At 34.9% G+C, this 13,731-nt stretch overlaps 2 protein-coding genes and 1 pseudogene across 3 annotated transcripts; 2 read left to right on the forward strand and 1 right to left on the reverse strand.

Moving 5' to 3' along the window:
* Positions 1-424: 424 nt before the first annotated feature.
* Positions 425-10,569, reverse strand: LOC145735695 (glycoprotein-N-acetylgalactosamine 3-beta-galactosyltransferase 1-like). Of its 2 annotated transcripts, XR_014179745.1 has the most exons (7): positions 10,182-10,569; positions 9,977-10,131; positions 9,735-9,923; positions 4,045-4,183; positions 3,610-3,991; positions 1,858-3,559; positions 425-1,476 (listed from the first exon to the last, which is right to left on the reverse strand). XR_014179745.1 is itself a non-coding variant. In XM_081989674.1 (6 exons), exons 1-6 carry the CDS (start codon positions 10,205-10,207, stop codon positions 3,413-3,415), a joined length of 1,038 nt encoding a protein of 345 aa, XP_081845800.1. In that variant the 5' UTR covers positions 10,208-10,569; the 3' UTR covers positions 425-3,412. The 2 variants fall into 2 exon arrangements, 1 of the variants encoding a protein (XP_081845800.1); XM_081989674.1 differs by having other exon boundaries at positions 425-3,559.
* LOC145735748 (pseudouridine-5'-phosphatase pseudogene) lies at positions 2,805-3,499 on the forward strand (annotated as a pseudogene).
* Positions 10,570-10,727: 158 nt separating the features above from the next.
* LOC145735677 (guanine nucleotide-binding protein G(o) subunit alpha-like) lies at positions 10,728-12,505 on the forward strand. The gene has a single exon (XM_081989659.1). It carries the CDS (start codon positions 11,016-11,018, stop codon positions 12,114-12,116), a length of 1,101 nt encoding a protein of 366 aa, XP_081845785.1. The 5' UTR covers positions 10,728-11,015; the 3' UTR covers positions 12,117-12,505.
* Positions 12,506-13,731: the final 1,226 nt, after the last annotated feature.

Below are 13,731 nucleotides of genomic sequence, written 5' to 3' on the forward strand. Positions count from 1 at the left end.
TGTCAGTGAGAAGATGTATTTCATTAGGTTTCTCAAATGTACCTTGTTTTGTTGAAAAAATAATCACACTTGTTTTTTCCATATTTAAATAAGCTAATTTTTTTTTTTAAACCCCTCAGAAGTCCTAATAAACAGATCTTTTCCAGACTGAATTAAAGTGTTGATTTCCTCTTGACCTACAAGTAAATTTGTGTCATCTGCAAAGTTGACGATTTTTTCATTTTCTTTTGCTATAGAATTCAAATCGTTCATGTAAATTACAAAGAGTAGTGGCCCCAGAATACTGCCCTGGGCTATTACTTGACATAGAAAATATTATTTCATTGCTAGAGTGCAACCAGTGAAGAAACAAGAAACGTGCACAGGTCATGTAAGTATCTTCCTCGTTTTAACGACTTTAGACCATAGAATGAAACATAATAACTGGTTTTAGAAGAAATACTTTATTTTCCTTTCAATATGAAAGTATAAGTAATAAACGTAATCAATTACAAAATAATATCCTGGCAAGAATATAATATCTATATGGTTTTGTATACTTCACAGGTATAGAAAATTTTACGTAAGACAAGGAGAGTTTTTGTGTTGGCTAGTGATGCCAAACTGATAAAATATAATATCAGTTATGTCGTTTTCGATTATCGGAGCGAAAAATGGCTGCTTTAAATCACCCAGCTTTCTCTGACATTTGTAAAGTGTGAATCATAAAAAACAAAGACAAACCAAATCCGGCATTTCCTGATCTTGACCCGATCAGTTAAATCGAAAACGCCATTAGTTACAATTAAAAAACTATAAAGTAAGTAAACTAAAATATACATACATTCACTTGGTTCTGTCTACTAAAATGCGTACACTATAATATAATTCATAATAGATTTGTTCGCAGAGGCAATTCCTGACTGGTTTCCAACTCAGAAACTTTCTGACTTCTGACCATCTATTTCTCTGATTACTGGTTGGAGATTTTCTCTACGAACAGACCTAATATAGTTTAAATGCAACATGACTAGAATATACGGTGCAACGAATATGGCAACGTTGTGTATTTAGTTTTTTCTGGAAAATTCAAAATTAATCAGTCAGTACGAAAGAAGAGAAAACTGGATGTGAATAAACTTGACAGTTGGTCATATGATCACTTTATAAGAAAGGCTACTAGATTTCATGTCATATCTATACAGGATGTTCAGATAATACTCGAGCAGAACAGATTACAGAAAGTGGCATGTGTTTTGAAAATAAGATTATTTTAATGGAATATCCTGACATTTTGTTACTCTGACTGCTCTGATTGGAAAATATAATATAGAAAATCAAGTACATACTGAGCTGTTTTCTACACTATTTACACATGTAGTTTAGAAAATATCACTTGGATTTTGAAAATATAAGTTGGATTTCAGAATCTATAACTTGTATTTCATTATCGTAAATTTGGTTTTAGAAAACGTAAGTTGTATTTCAGATTCGTCACTTGTATTTCAGAAAAGGTCACATGTATTTTAGAACGCGTTATTTCAATTTCAGATTTTTTTGTGTTTCTATGTGATTAGTTTGAGATCGAGAGTATTAATTTATAAAATATACAGGGTGTCCCATAACTATATGACAATCTCTCGGGGGCATGCAGGGGCGGTCAAAATAATACGATTTGTTCATATAATTTTTTTTTTAAAGTCACTCTTAAGGGAAATATTGAGCCCCAAAGAACTGCCTTCCAATTAACGTTTTTTGGCTGTAATTTTTGAAACACTTTGTATATTGTAATCATTATTGGGTTTAATGTTTTATCGAAAGAGACCTTCTATTTGACATGAAAACCAGGTATCTCGTCTTCGAAAGGCAGGATCTAACTGGACCTAAGACACAATTTGCTTAAACTTTGACAGCTGTCATTATTTTCAACTGCAAACGCCATTAATGAATACTTTTGACATTTTTATCGAAAAATTGTACTCTTCGTTTATTTCGATAAAATAAACGGTTTTCGAGATAAATCGATTTTTCACTGCTTAAACCACAATGTTATTAAAAATATTCGTTAAACTATTTACTTTTTTTACTTATTTCCTTTTTTTGCTCAACTTTAATTTTCCAAATTACAAATGACCACGTCTAAAATCCAACTGCTCTTTTCTATAATACAAGTGACTAATCTGAAATACAAATTGCAATTTCGAAAATCAAAGTTATCATTCTAAAATTGATAGTACCTTTTCTGAAATACAAGTGATATTTTTTAAATCCATCTTATGGTTTCTAAAATTCAGCTGACGCTTTCTAAACTACATGTGTAAATGGTGTAGATACTTTTAATATACCATCATCGCGAATCACCCTGTATATCATATGACTTTTACCTTTTTTTAAATACTTTCCTCTTCTTATCGTTGATTTTGTATGACTAATTTTGAATTTCCATTTATCTGTAGGCGTAAATCTTTGTTGCCACTATACTAAATTCAGTAGGTCTCTTAATAGCTTCATTTTGAGCATTTTGGCAACGTGTGACTAGGATTTGCTTCTTAATGATAAATCTCAGCACGTATAGTTTGTGATTCAATCACAAATCACAAAAAAAAACGTGGACTCACCATTAAATTAACTAAACTTAACCTAATTTCGCGCTGACAATGACACGATATGTTCAAACCCCCTAAATTCTCAGTGTAAAAACTACTCACTCGATGAGCCATCCATGCCCATGTCCCACATTTAAGCCAGCCACTCACGTGATATTTGACCTAGATGGAGTCATTCTAGACTCAGAAACTCTGTACAAAGAAGCGTATAAGAAAACCATGCAAGATTACGGTCATGAATTTGAGGAAGAGTTTTACCGTCAAGTAGTTGGTTTGACCAGTTTAGAGGGCGCTCGAATCACTAGAGAAAAATACGGACTGAACGCGCAACCCCACGAAATCGTAGCCAAATACCGCACCTACTCGATGGGAGCCTTACCCCACTTGAAATTGATTCCGGGTGTTGAAAAAGTTATCAAGCATTTACACCAGCATGGAATTCCTATCGCCATTGCGACGTCATCAGCAGCGCATTCATTTCAAGTGAAAACGGACCGGCATAAGAAAATCATCAAACTATTTAGTCACGTGGTTTGTGGGGATGATCCGGAGGTGCGCAAAAGCAAACCCTACCCCGATGAGTATTTGGTATGCGCGTCCAGGTTCCCAGGAAAACCTCCACCTGGAGAGTGTTTAGTTTTTGAAGATTCCGTCAACGGAATGAGGGCGGCATTAGCCGCCCAAATGCAAGTGGTGCTAATTCCTAACCAAACTGTTCCTAGTGAAATTACTAAGGAAGCCACATTAAAAATTGATCGTTTTGAGGATCTAAAGTTGGAACTATTCGGTCTACCTTCAATTAATACTGTTTAGTTTTCACTCTAAAGTTAATGTACGGTCTGTTCAGACGGTAAACTAACTTGAAATGATATACCGTAAGGTCTTAAATGGTAGATTAAATACTCTAAAACGTACATCTGGTTTGGTGATACATAGTGGAAGGACACTGCGTTGTCGGAGCAACACTCCATTCCCTAAATGAGTGTGATCAATGATAAACCAGTCAGTAAACAGTAAAACTCACCTCTTTGTTTTCATAATAAATGTACTGCCAATACCAGAAGCTTTTGGACACGTGTCCTGGAATGAGATGGTGTTCAGGTACAAACGGGAAAAATCGTCCTCGTCCTAATGAATCTCTGGAATCACCTGCTGTCACTTTGACAGCCTCCATGCACCTGCCCATTTCGACATCTTCAGCGCCGTTATCGCTTTCAGAACACCCAGAGTTTTTCGATAGCCCCACTTCGACAAAACGTCTCAGGGCTTCTTTGCTCAGGACATAACCAGCTCCCCCACTCATATACCCTTGTTTGACATACGGCTTGAAACGACACCCAAAATATATGGATTGATTGGAGCTGTAGGGCATCAACATGTACCTTAAGTTCTCCAAAATAACGTACCTACACAAAAACGAAATTTTAAAAATTTAAAGAGAGCTTTAAAATAGTGTTACGTGTCATCGTCCGCTTTAAGAAACCAATCAGCTTTGTCGAAATAATGCTGGTAAACGTATTCAAAGGCGCGTTTTGTTTTGCCCCAGAGGAATTTACGACCTTCGCCCACTGGCAACGCCACAGAAGGCAAAGATGGATCTAGAACGTACGAAAACAAAATCCAATCAGGATACCTTGAATATAGATCAGTACCATTAACACACAATTGAAATTATCAATCATCCTGACATTTATGACCCTTGTTGACTGGTGACCCGATCAAAAGTTATGAATCTAAATACCAGATGACTGGAAAACCTGATTTTAAAATTACAATTCCAGATTGTTTGATTATATTACTGTTAATATGCAGTTAAAGTCTTTGAACTATAAAGTGTAAGGATTTTCAAGTTGTACTAACCACTTTCAAAGGGCTACTGTACCATTTTAAATGGAACACCCTATAGAATATATTAAACAAAAAGTGGGAATTATAAACATCACCCTTGAGTGTTAATCTAAGCTTCTTTAAGTTCAATATATCCTTTTTCTGTCAATTTTCTTGCCTACATATTTCAAAGACTAGCTATTTAACAAGAAGGGACAGCCCGTATAATTCTTTTGATGTTGGGCGGCCTCAGTTTGCCTTGGTGGAAAACATGTTGCCAGTTCACCTTTTAATCATTGGAAGAAATCATTATTAACTTTAAACTGATGTTTTAAAAGAAATATTTGGTGTGATCTGAGATATGGCAACATTCTGATATTTAGCGATCAAAGCCGACATCAGTCGATTGTCTCTTTAACTTTGGTTGGAAGAGTCCAACTTTCTTCTTGTTAAATAGCTATTCTTTGCATATTTGATGGAAAGCTTTATCTGTTGGTTGTCATAATCCATCAACATTGTTGTCATATCAAATTCAAACAAAAGAGAGAAGTCTAGACAGCTTCAAATCAACGGTCTGGACCAAGGTGAATTTAAATTTTAAATCTTGTATCGTCAAATACAGTCAATTACAGTTTTTCTGTGTTAGAGTTGTCAAAATTGACTTTTTAGGTATTTCTGGTGTCTTAAAGTAGTCAAACGACGTCACAGAGACTGTTTTCTCTAGAAATTGTCAGAATTGATGTCATAAAGACTGAAAAATGTCCGAAAATCGTGAAATACAATCAATCACAGTTTTTCTGTTTTGGAGTTGTCAAAATTGACTTTTTAGGCATTTCTGGTGTCTTAAAGTAGTCAAATGACGTCACAGAGACTGTTTTCGTCTAAAAATTGTCAGAATTGACGTCATAAAGACTGAAAAATGTCCGAAAAGTGTCAAATACAGTCAATCACAGTTTTTCTGTTTTGGAGTTATCAAAATTGACTTTTTAGGCATTTCTGCTGTCTTTAAGTAGTCAAACGACGTCACAGAGACTGTTTTCATCAAGAATTTGTCAGAAATTACGTCATAAGGACTGAAAATTGTCCGAAAAGTGTCCAATACAGTAAAAAATGTTTTTCTGTGTTAGAGTTGTCAAAATTGACTTTTTAGGCATTTCTGGTGTCTTAAAGTAGTCAAACAACGTCACAGATACTGTTTTCTCTAGAAATTGTCAGAATTGACGTCATAAAGATTAAAAAATGTCCGAAAATCGTCAAATACAGTCAATCACAGTTTTTCTGTTTTGGAGTTGTCAAAATTGACTTTTTAGGCATTTCTGCTGTCTTTAAGTAGTCAAACGACGTCACAGAGACTGTTTTCATCAAGAATTTTTCAGAAATGACGTCATAAGGACTGAAAATTGTCCGAAAAGTGTCCAATACAGTAAAAAATGTTTTTCTGTGTTAGAGTTGTCAAAATTGACTTTTTAGGCATTTCTGGTGTCTTAAAGTAGTCAAACGACGTCACAGAGACTGTTTTCATCTTGAAATTGTCAAAATTGACGTCATAAAGACTGAAAAATGTCCGAAAATCGTCAAATACAGTCAATCGCAGTTTTTCTGTTTTAGGGTTGTCAAAATTGACTTTTTAGGCATTTCTGCTGTCTTAAAGTAGTCAAACGACGTCACAGAGACTGTTTGTATCTAGAAATTGTCAGAAATTACGTCATAAGGAGTGAAAATTGTCCAATACAGTAAAAAAATGTTTTTCTGTGTTAGAGTTGTCAAAATTTACTTTTTAGGCATTTCTGGTGTCTTAAAGTAGTCTAACGACGTCACAGAGACTGTTTACATCTTGAAATTGTCAAAATTGACGTCATAAAGACTGAAAAATGTCCGAAAATCGTCAAATACAGTCAATCGCAGTTTTTCTGTTTTAGGGTTGTCAAAATTGACTTTTTAGGCATTTCTGCTGTCTTTAAGTAGTCAAACGACGTCACAGAGACTGTTTTCATCAAGAATTTGTCAGAAATGACGTCATGAGGACTGAAAATTGTCCGAAAAGTATCAAATACAGTCAATAACTGTTTTTCTGTGTTTGAGTTGTCAAAATTGACTTTTTAGGCATTTCTGGGGTCTTAAAGTAGTCAAACGACGTCACAGAGACTGTTTTCATCAAGAATTTGTCAGAAATTACGTCATAAGGACTGAAAATTGTCCGAAAAGTGTCCAATACAGTAAAAAATGTTTTTCTGTGTTAGAGTTGTCAAAATTGACTTTTTAGGCATTTCTGGTGTCTTAAAGTAGTCAAACAACGTCACAGATACTGTTTTCTCTAGAAATTGTCAGAATTGACGTCATAAAGATTAAAAAATGTCCGAAAATCGTCAAATACAGTCAATCACAGTTTTTCTGTTTTGGAGTTGTCAAAATTGACTTTTTAGGCATTTCTGCTGTCTTTAAGTAGTCAAACGACGTCACAGAGACTGTTTTCATCAAGAATTTTTCAGAAATGACGTCATAAGGACTGAAAATTGTCCGAAAAGTGTCCAATACAGTAAAAAATGTTTTTCTGTGTTAGAGTTGTCAAAATTGACTTTTTAGGCATTTCTGGTGTCTTAAAGTAGTCAAACGACGTCACAGAGACTGTTTTCTCTAGAAATTGTCAGAATTGATGTCATAAAGACTGAAAAATGTCCGAAAATCGTGAAATACAATCAATCACAGTTTTTCTGTTTTGGAGTTGTCAAAATTGACTTTTTAGGCATTTCTGGTGTCTTAAAGTAGTCAAATGACGTCACAGAGACTGTTTTCGTCTAAAAATTGTCAGAATTGACGTCATAAAGACTGAAAAATGTCCGAAAAGTGTCAAATACAGTCAATCACAGTTTTTCTGTTTTGGAGTTATCAAAATTGACTTTTTAGGCATTTCTGCTGTCTTTAAGTAGTCAAACGACGTCACAGAGACTGTTTTCATCAAGAATTTGTCAGAAATTACGTCATAAGGACTGAAAATTGTCCGAAAAGTGTCCAATACAGTAAAAAATGTTTTTCTGTGTTAGAGTTGTCAAAATTGACTTTTTAGGCATTTCTGGTGTCTTAAAGTAGTCAAACAACGTCACAGATACTGTTTTCTCTAGAAATTGTCAGAATTGACGTCATAAAGATTAAAAAATGTCCGAAAATCGTCAAATACAGTCAATCACAGTTTTTCTGTTTTGGAGTTGTCAAAATTGACTTTTTAGGCATTTCTGCTGTCTTTAAGTAGTCAAACGACGTCACAGAGACTGTTTTCATCAAGAATTTTTCAGAAATGACGTCATAAGGACTGAAAATTGTCCGAAAAGTGTCCAATACAGTAAAAAATGTTTTTCTGTGTTAGAGTTGTCAAAATTGACTTTTTAGGCATTTCTGGTGTCTTAAAGTAGTCAAACGACGTCACAGAGACTGTTTTCATCTTGAAATTGTCAAAATTGACGTCATAAAGACTGAAAAATGTCCGAAAATCGTCAAATACAGTCAATCGCAGTTTTTCTGTTTTAGGGTTGTCAAAATTGACTTTTTAGGCATTTCTGCTGTCTTTAAGTAGTCAAACGACGTCACAGAGACTGTTTTCATCAAGAATTTGTCAGAAATGACGTCATGAGGACTGAAAATTGTCCGAAAAGTATCAAATACAGTCAATAACTGTTTTTCTGTGTTTGAGTTGTCAAAATTGACTTTTTAGGCATTTCTGGGGTCTTAAAGTAGTCAAATGACGTCACAGAGACTGTTTTCGTCTAAAAATTGTCAGAATTAATGTCATAAGGACTGAAAATGTCCGAAAAGTGTCAAATACAGTCAACTATTGTTTTTCGGTGTTAAAATTGTCAAAATTGACGTTTGAAGCCTTTTTAGTGTCTTGAATTAGTCAAATGTCGTCACAGTGACCGCTTCTGACTAGAATTTGTCAGAAATGACGCCAAAAAGATTGAAAACTGACCAAAAAGTGTCAAATACAGTAAAAAAAGATTTTCTGTCTAGAGTTGTCAAAATTTACGTTTAAAGTATTTCTGGTGTCTTGAAATAGTCAAACGACATCACAGAGACTGTTTTCATCAAGCATTTGTCAGAAATGACGTCATAAGGACTGAAAATTGTCCGAAAAGTGTCCAATACAGTAAAAAATGATTTTCTGTGTTAGAGTTGTCAAAATTGACTTTTTAGGCATTTCTGGGGTCTTAAAGTAGTCAAATGACGTCACAGAGACTGTTTTCGTCTAAAAATTGTCAGAATTAATGTCATAACGACTGAAAATGTCCGAAAAGTGTCAAATACAGTCAACTATTGTTTTTCGGTGTTAAAATTGTCAAAATTGACGTTTGAATCCTTTTTAGTGTCTTGAATTAGTCAAATGACGTCACAGTGACAGCTTCTGACTAGATATTGTCAGAAATGACGCCAAAAAGATTGAAAACTGACCAAAAAGTGTCAAATACAGTAAAAAAATATTTTCTGTCTAGAGTTGTCAAAATTTACGTTTAAAGTATTTCTGGTGTCTTGAAATAGTCAAACGACATCACAGAGACTGTTTTCATCAAGCATTTGTCAGAAATGACGTCATAAGGACTGAAAATTGTCCGAAAAGTGTCCAATACAGTAAAAAATGATTTTCTGTGTTAGAGTTGTCAAAATTGACTTTTTAGGCATTTCTGGTGTCTTAAAGTAGTCAAACGACGTCACAGAGACTGTTTTCATCAAGAATTTGTCAGAAATGACGTCATAAGGACTGAAAATTGTCCGAAAATCGTCAAATACAGTCAATCACAGTTTTTCTGTTTTGGAGTTGTCAAAATTGACTTTTTAGGCATTTCTGGTGTCTTAAAGAAATCAAACGACATCACAGAGACATTACAGCAATACATTTTTATATGACAAGCCATTTCACTTTTTATTCTACTTTGAAGCTCAAATGTCATAAAAAATGTTTTAACAGTCATAATAAATAGAAATAAATGTCATAAAAACTAAATTCATTTTTAAGGCATTTTAAAATCAGGTACAGTTAAATTATCAGATAATGGAAAGTTAAATTACATTATCATGACCTCAAATTCTCTCTGCAGACTCTATACATAGAGTGTCAAAACAAATGTTTTTGACTGTTTAAACTGTTTAGTAACTTATTATATTAGTAAGAAATTTAAAACACATCCTGTAGATTGTCACAACAATTCAAATAAGGAAATCACTTTAAAACAGACCCTGTGAAGGAGATAAAACTGCAGGAAGTCACACACAGATAAACACAACAACTATCAGCATTTGTAACACAAAAAAAAGCAAAATTTAAACATCACTTACCTTCTTTAGAGCTCATAAACAGTAAAACATTGCACCGTTTTCCCCAGGTGTTCTTCACATGTTTAGCTCTTTTCTCGTGATTGCTGGGCCCTGTCATAATCCAGCACAGCACTCTCACATCCCGATACAGTTTGTCTGCCACCGAACTGTCTTCCAGCAAATGAAATTCCTCATTCTTTGCATGTATTCCTACATCAAAGTGTTTTAGTTTTGTTTATCGTGTGAGTTTAGATTTGTCCTACCTGGATCCACAGTGGGACCATCTAGAAAATCCAGCTCATAGCTGGAATGGGGGTCCGTTATTGTAATTTGTTGACTTAAGGCCACATAAGCCACAGTGAACCCAATAGCCAGGCCAGATAGCAAAGTTAGGATGCAGTGTTTGTTCAGTGATTGCCTGCAGTTTACATTATGAAAATGTGCTTATTGAATTAAGAGCTGACTTGCCATTTATACATTCTGATTTGTCTCATGTCCCCTTGGTGCACAGTAAAGTGTTGTTAGGTTGTCTCATTTTAAATTGATTTTAATATCACTATTACGGAAACCTGAGGAAGTTTGGGCTTCATAAGGACCGGAAATTAATGTAAATTTTTAAATCAAAACTATTAACTATATGCAAAAGGGCAAATAGAAAGGTTGTTTTTAGGCTGTAGGGGTTTAAAAAATTAAACCGAATATTTATTTCAACATTTCTTCGCCACGCACAAAACACTAATGTGTTTTCTCAATAAACTTTCGGCGTTGTACTTGTTCTGTTTAGGATTTTATCAAATTAATTGTTTTTATTTAACTATTCCAATTTGCCTATGATGTGGCAACTAAGCACAGCTCCTATAAGCCACACAAAATGCAATGGCAACGTCGTACAATGTCAAAAAAATGCCAATTTTTTTCCGTCTCTGCACGTGATCGTCGCCAGTTAAGCCGTAATCAGTCACGTGATTTTTTTCTCTGTCTCTAGTACTGATCTGTAGTGATTAAGGTCATCTCCCGAAGGGGGCGATAAACACGGCGTGGAATTAATTAACCTAAAAATTAATTTACACAATTTTTTGTTGTTGTTTATCAACGTTTAGCGTTTTTGGCTGCAAATGTTTTGCAAAGTAGTCCTTTAATTTCTACAGAAAAATTACACCACACAGCTACATAGGTTAGTGCCGTGTTAGTTCAATCCAGTAACCATCAGAAAAACTGGTTAGTTTAAAGGGACATGACCTTGAGGTCCCTTTAAATCCTTTCTCCAACTTCAAACTGCTAAACTCTAACTTTTTGTGTTGTATGATTCGTAATGTGTCCACTATGGGGGCTTGTTTAACGCTGGAGCGAGAACAGGGCAAAGCTAAAAGGCGCAGCGAAGAAATTGATAGACAACTGTGTGAGTTGGCTCGACAACAAAGCAATGTGATTAAAATTCTGCTGTTGGGTGCTGGCGAGAGCGGCAAAAGCACCCTGGTAAAACAAATGAAAATTATTCATGCCGATGGATTTACCCAGTGTGAATTGAATAGCTTCAGACCAACTGTATTGGATAATCTTCTGTCTTCCATGAAGTATGTTTTGGCTGGTATGGGGCTGCTTAGGATTAACTTGGAGCACATCAGAAATAAGGCGCATGCGAAAAACGTTTTGGCGGCCGACAGCTGTTTTGATATGAGTTTTACAGTTTTGCCATCGATTGCTGCCTCACTGCAAGCTTTATGGTCAGACCGGGGAGTTAGGCTGGCTGTAGCTAGAGGTTATGAATATGAACTGAATGATTCTGCTTTATACCTGTTTGAAAACATGGAACGAATCTGTGATCCAAAATATGTGCCAAGTTCCACTGATGTTTTAAGAGCCAGAGTGCGCACTCAAGGAATTATTGAGACCCAATTCCGTATTCAAGATATGATTATTAACATGTATGATGTGGGTGGTCAGAGGTCTCAAAGGCGAAAGTGGATTTACTGTTTTGATGATGTCAAGGCTGTACTGTTTGTAATTTCTTTAAGTGGTTATGATATGACACTTATTGAAGATCCTACAGTCAATCGCATGGAAGAAAGTCTAAACTTGTTTGGACAGATTGTTAATAATCCATTTTTTCGCGACGCTTCTTTTGTGCTGTTTCTCAACAAGTTTGATCTCTTCAGGGAGAAAATTCTCTACTCAAATAGGCATTTAAGACTGTACTTTCCTGATTATAAAGGACCTGACAAAGATGTAGACCGCGGCGCCTTGTTTATTCAGCATAAGTTCATTTTGAAGAATGGAGACTCAAGGAAGGTGTTGTACCCCCACTTTTGTACTGCTACTGACACTGCTAATGTACAAGTGGTGTTTCAGTCTGTGATGGAAATGGTTATTTCAGCCAATTTGGGGCAAGTAACCCTACTTTAAGTTTCCCAACTAAGTGCAATGAAAATAGTATTAATATAAATCTTAAATTGTTATGTCCAGTTCCTAAAGAAAATTGCCTTGTTTAATTAAGTTGGTATTATTGTAGTGTTGCCAACAGTGAATTTTAGAAGCCGCCAGTTGGTAGTGGTATAAGATCTCTTGCTTTTGTGTTCAGCATATTGTGATTTCCAAATCAATAAGGGACTTTTAGCTATAAGACATTTTTATAGGCATGTTGTCGGCTCATTTTGTGAAAGTGACTCCTTTACAGTCCTTAATATTTTTTGATTTGTTTTTTTTTTAGAGTTAAGAGTAACTTTTGAAATTTTTGTATTTGATACTATAATGTTGTTATTTTTTTAAATAATAATAATAAAGGCTTGTCTTCAGTTTCTTTATTGTTACTCTCCTAAGGTAAATAAGTTTTAGAGATATGAGCAATAAAATAATATTGCAACAAAGTGTATACACTCTCTGTCTCAAGAGAAGTGACAGTGAGGACATTAAAACTTTTCAGTTATTCCTTCCTGGACTTAAGTTTGACAATTGTCTCGTGGCACTCCATTGTGTACAATATGCGCAGTCACGTGATAACTGTCAGATTACCTTCTGATTGGTGAAGAGGAATCAAGGACGGTAAACAGTAAAGGATTGTTTAATCCCATAAGCGCAATGTTTACGTCACCATCAAGTCAGAGATCGCGCGATTGTTTACCGATTGCAGTCGATCATATTTAGCGTATTGTAGCGATGGGCGTAAATTTACCAGGATCGGTTATTTACCGGTAAGGTAAAGTAAAATTCATTGTGACAGAAAAATGTAGCAATTTTACCAGTAAATTTATGGGTCTAATTGAAATTTGCTTGAAAAATATTATTTTCCTGTCCTGACTGTCGTTAATTTGAAAAGTCATAAATCTGAATCACTATACGTTTCATGAACCCCCTGTATAGTAGCGGCACTGACGGACTGTGAAACTCCAGGGATGAGTTAGCAGTTCTTTACAAAAATTTCAGCTTTTTCTCAAAATTTTCGAGTTATTTAGGAAAAACTGGTTTGGTGCAAGAAAATTTCAAATCAGTTGAAATTCTGGTTTAAACAGCCTGTAATTCGGTCAACTTTTGGGAGTTCAGGGAAGTTGAATCGCTTAAATTAGCCGTCTTGAGCTCCTCTTTCCAGTAGTGTTGAGCAAAAAATTCTATTTCAAAAAATGTGTACAGGGTGACCAAAAACATTTTTGGTCCCCTGCAATTTTTTTTAAACAGTCACCGTTTTCGAGTAATTCAGGAAAAACTGGTTTGTTAAGTTAGTAAATTTGTGATCTAAATCTTGAACACGGTTTAAAGGACTAATTGCCTGTAAAACCCACTTGGAGTGACCGAATCATATTTTTCTAATTCCCATTAAAATTTCTATCTAATGACATGAAAAATCACTACAAAATTAAGTAAAGTCAGGGAGAAAAGGGGTGTCAAAATATAAAATGCCAGAGACACAATTTGAAAGAAAAGTCAGGGACAAAATCGTCTGTAAAACCCACTTGGAGTAAGAAAATGACTGTTTTAAGCAAATTTTTGAAATCCTCATTAAACTTCCTATCTGATAACATAAAAG

Source organism: Ips typographus, linkage group LG1 (assembly GCF_016097725.1).
Source record: "Ips typographus isolate SLU linkage group LG1, UJ_Ityp_2.0, whole genome shotgun sequence".
In the NCBI taxonomy this organism is placed as follows: Eukaryota; Metazoa; Arthropoda; class Insecta; order Coleoptera; family Curculionidae; genus Ips; species Ips typographus.

What these genes read in the sequence shown, in the direction of transcription:
- LOC145735695 (XM_081989674.1), bottom strand. Translation starts at nt 10,207, where the DNA reads ATGAGACAAATCAGAATGTATAAATG. An exon ending in TGGTCCCACTGTGGATCCAG is followed by an intron (nt 9,924 to 9,976) that starts GTAGGACAAATC and finishes ACTTTGATGTAG; the next exon opens with GAATACATGCAAAGAATGAG. An exon ending in TTTATTATGAAAACAAAGAG is followed by an intron (nt 3,560 to 3,609) that starts GTGAGTTTTACT and finishes ACACTCATTTAG; the next exon opens with GGAATGGAGTGTTGCTCCGA.
- LOC145735677 (XM_081989659.1), top strand. Translation starts at nt 11,016, where the DNA reads ATGATTCGTAATGTGTCCACTATGGGGGCTTGTTTAACGCTGGAGCGA.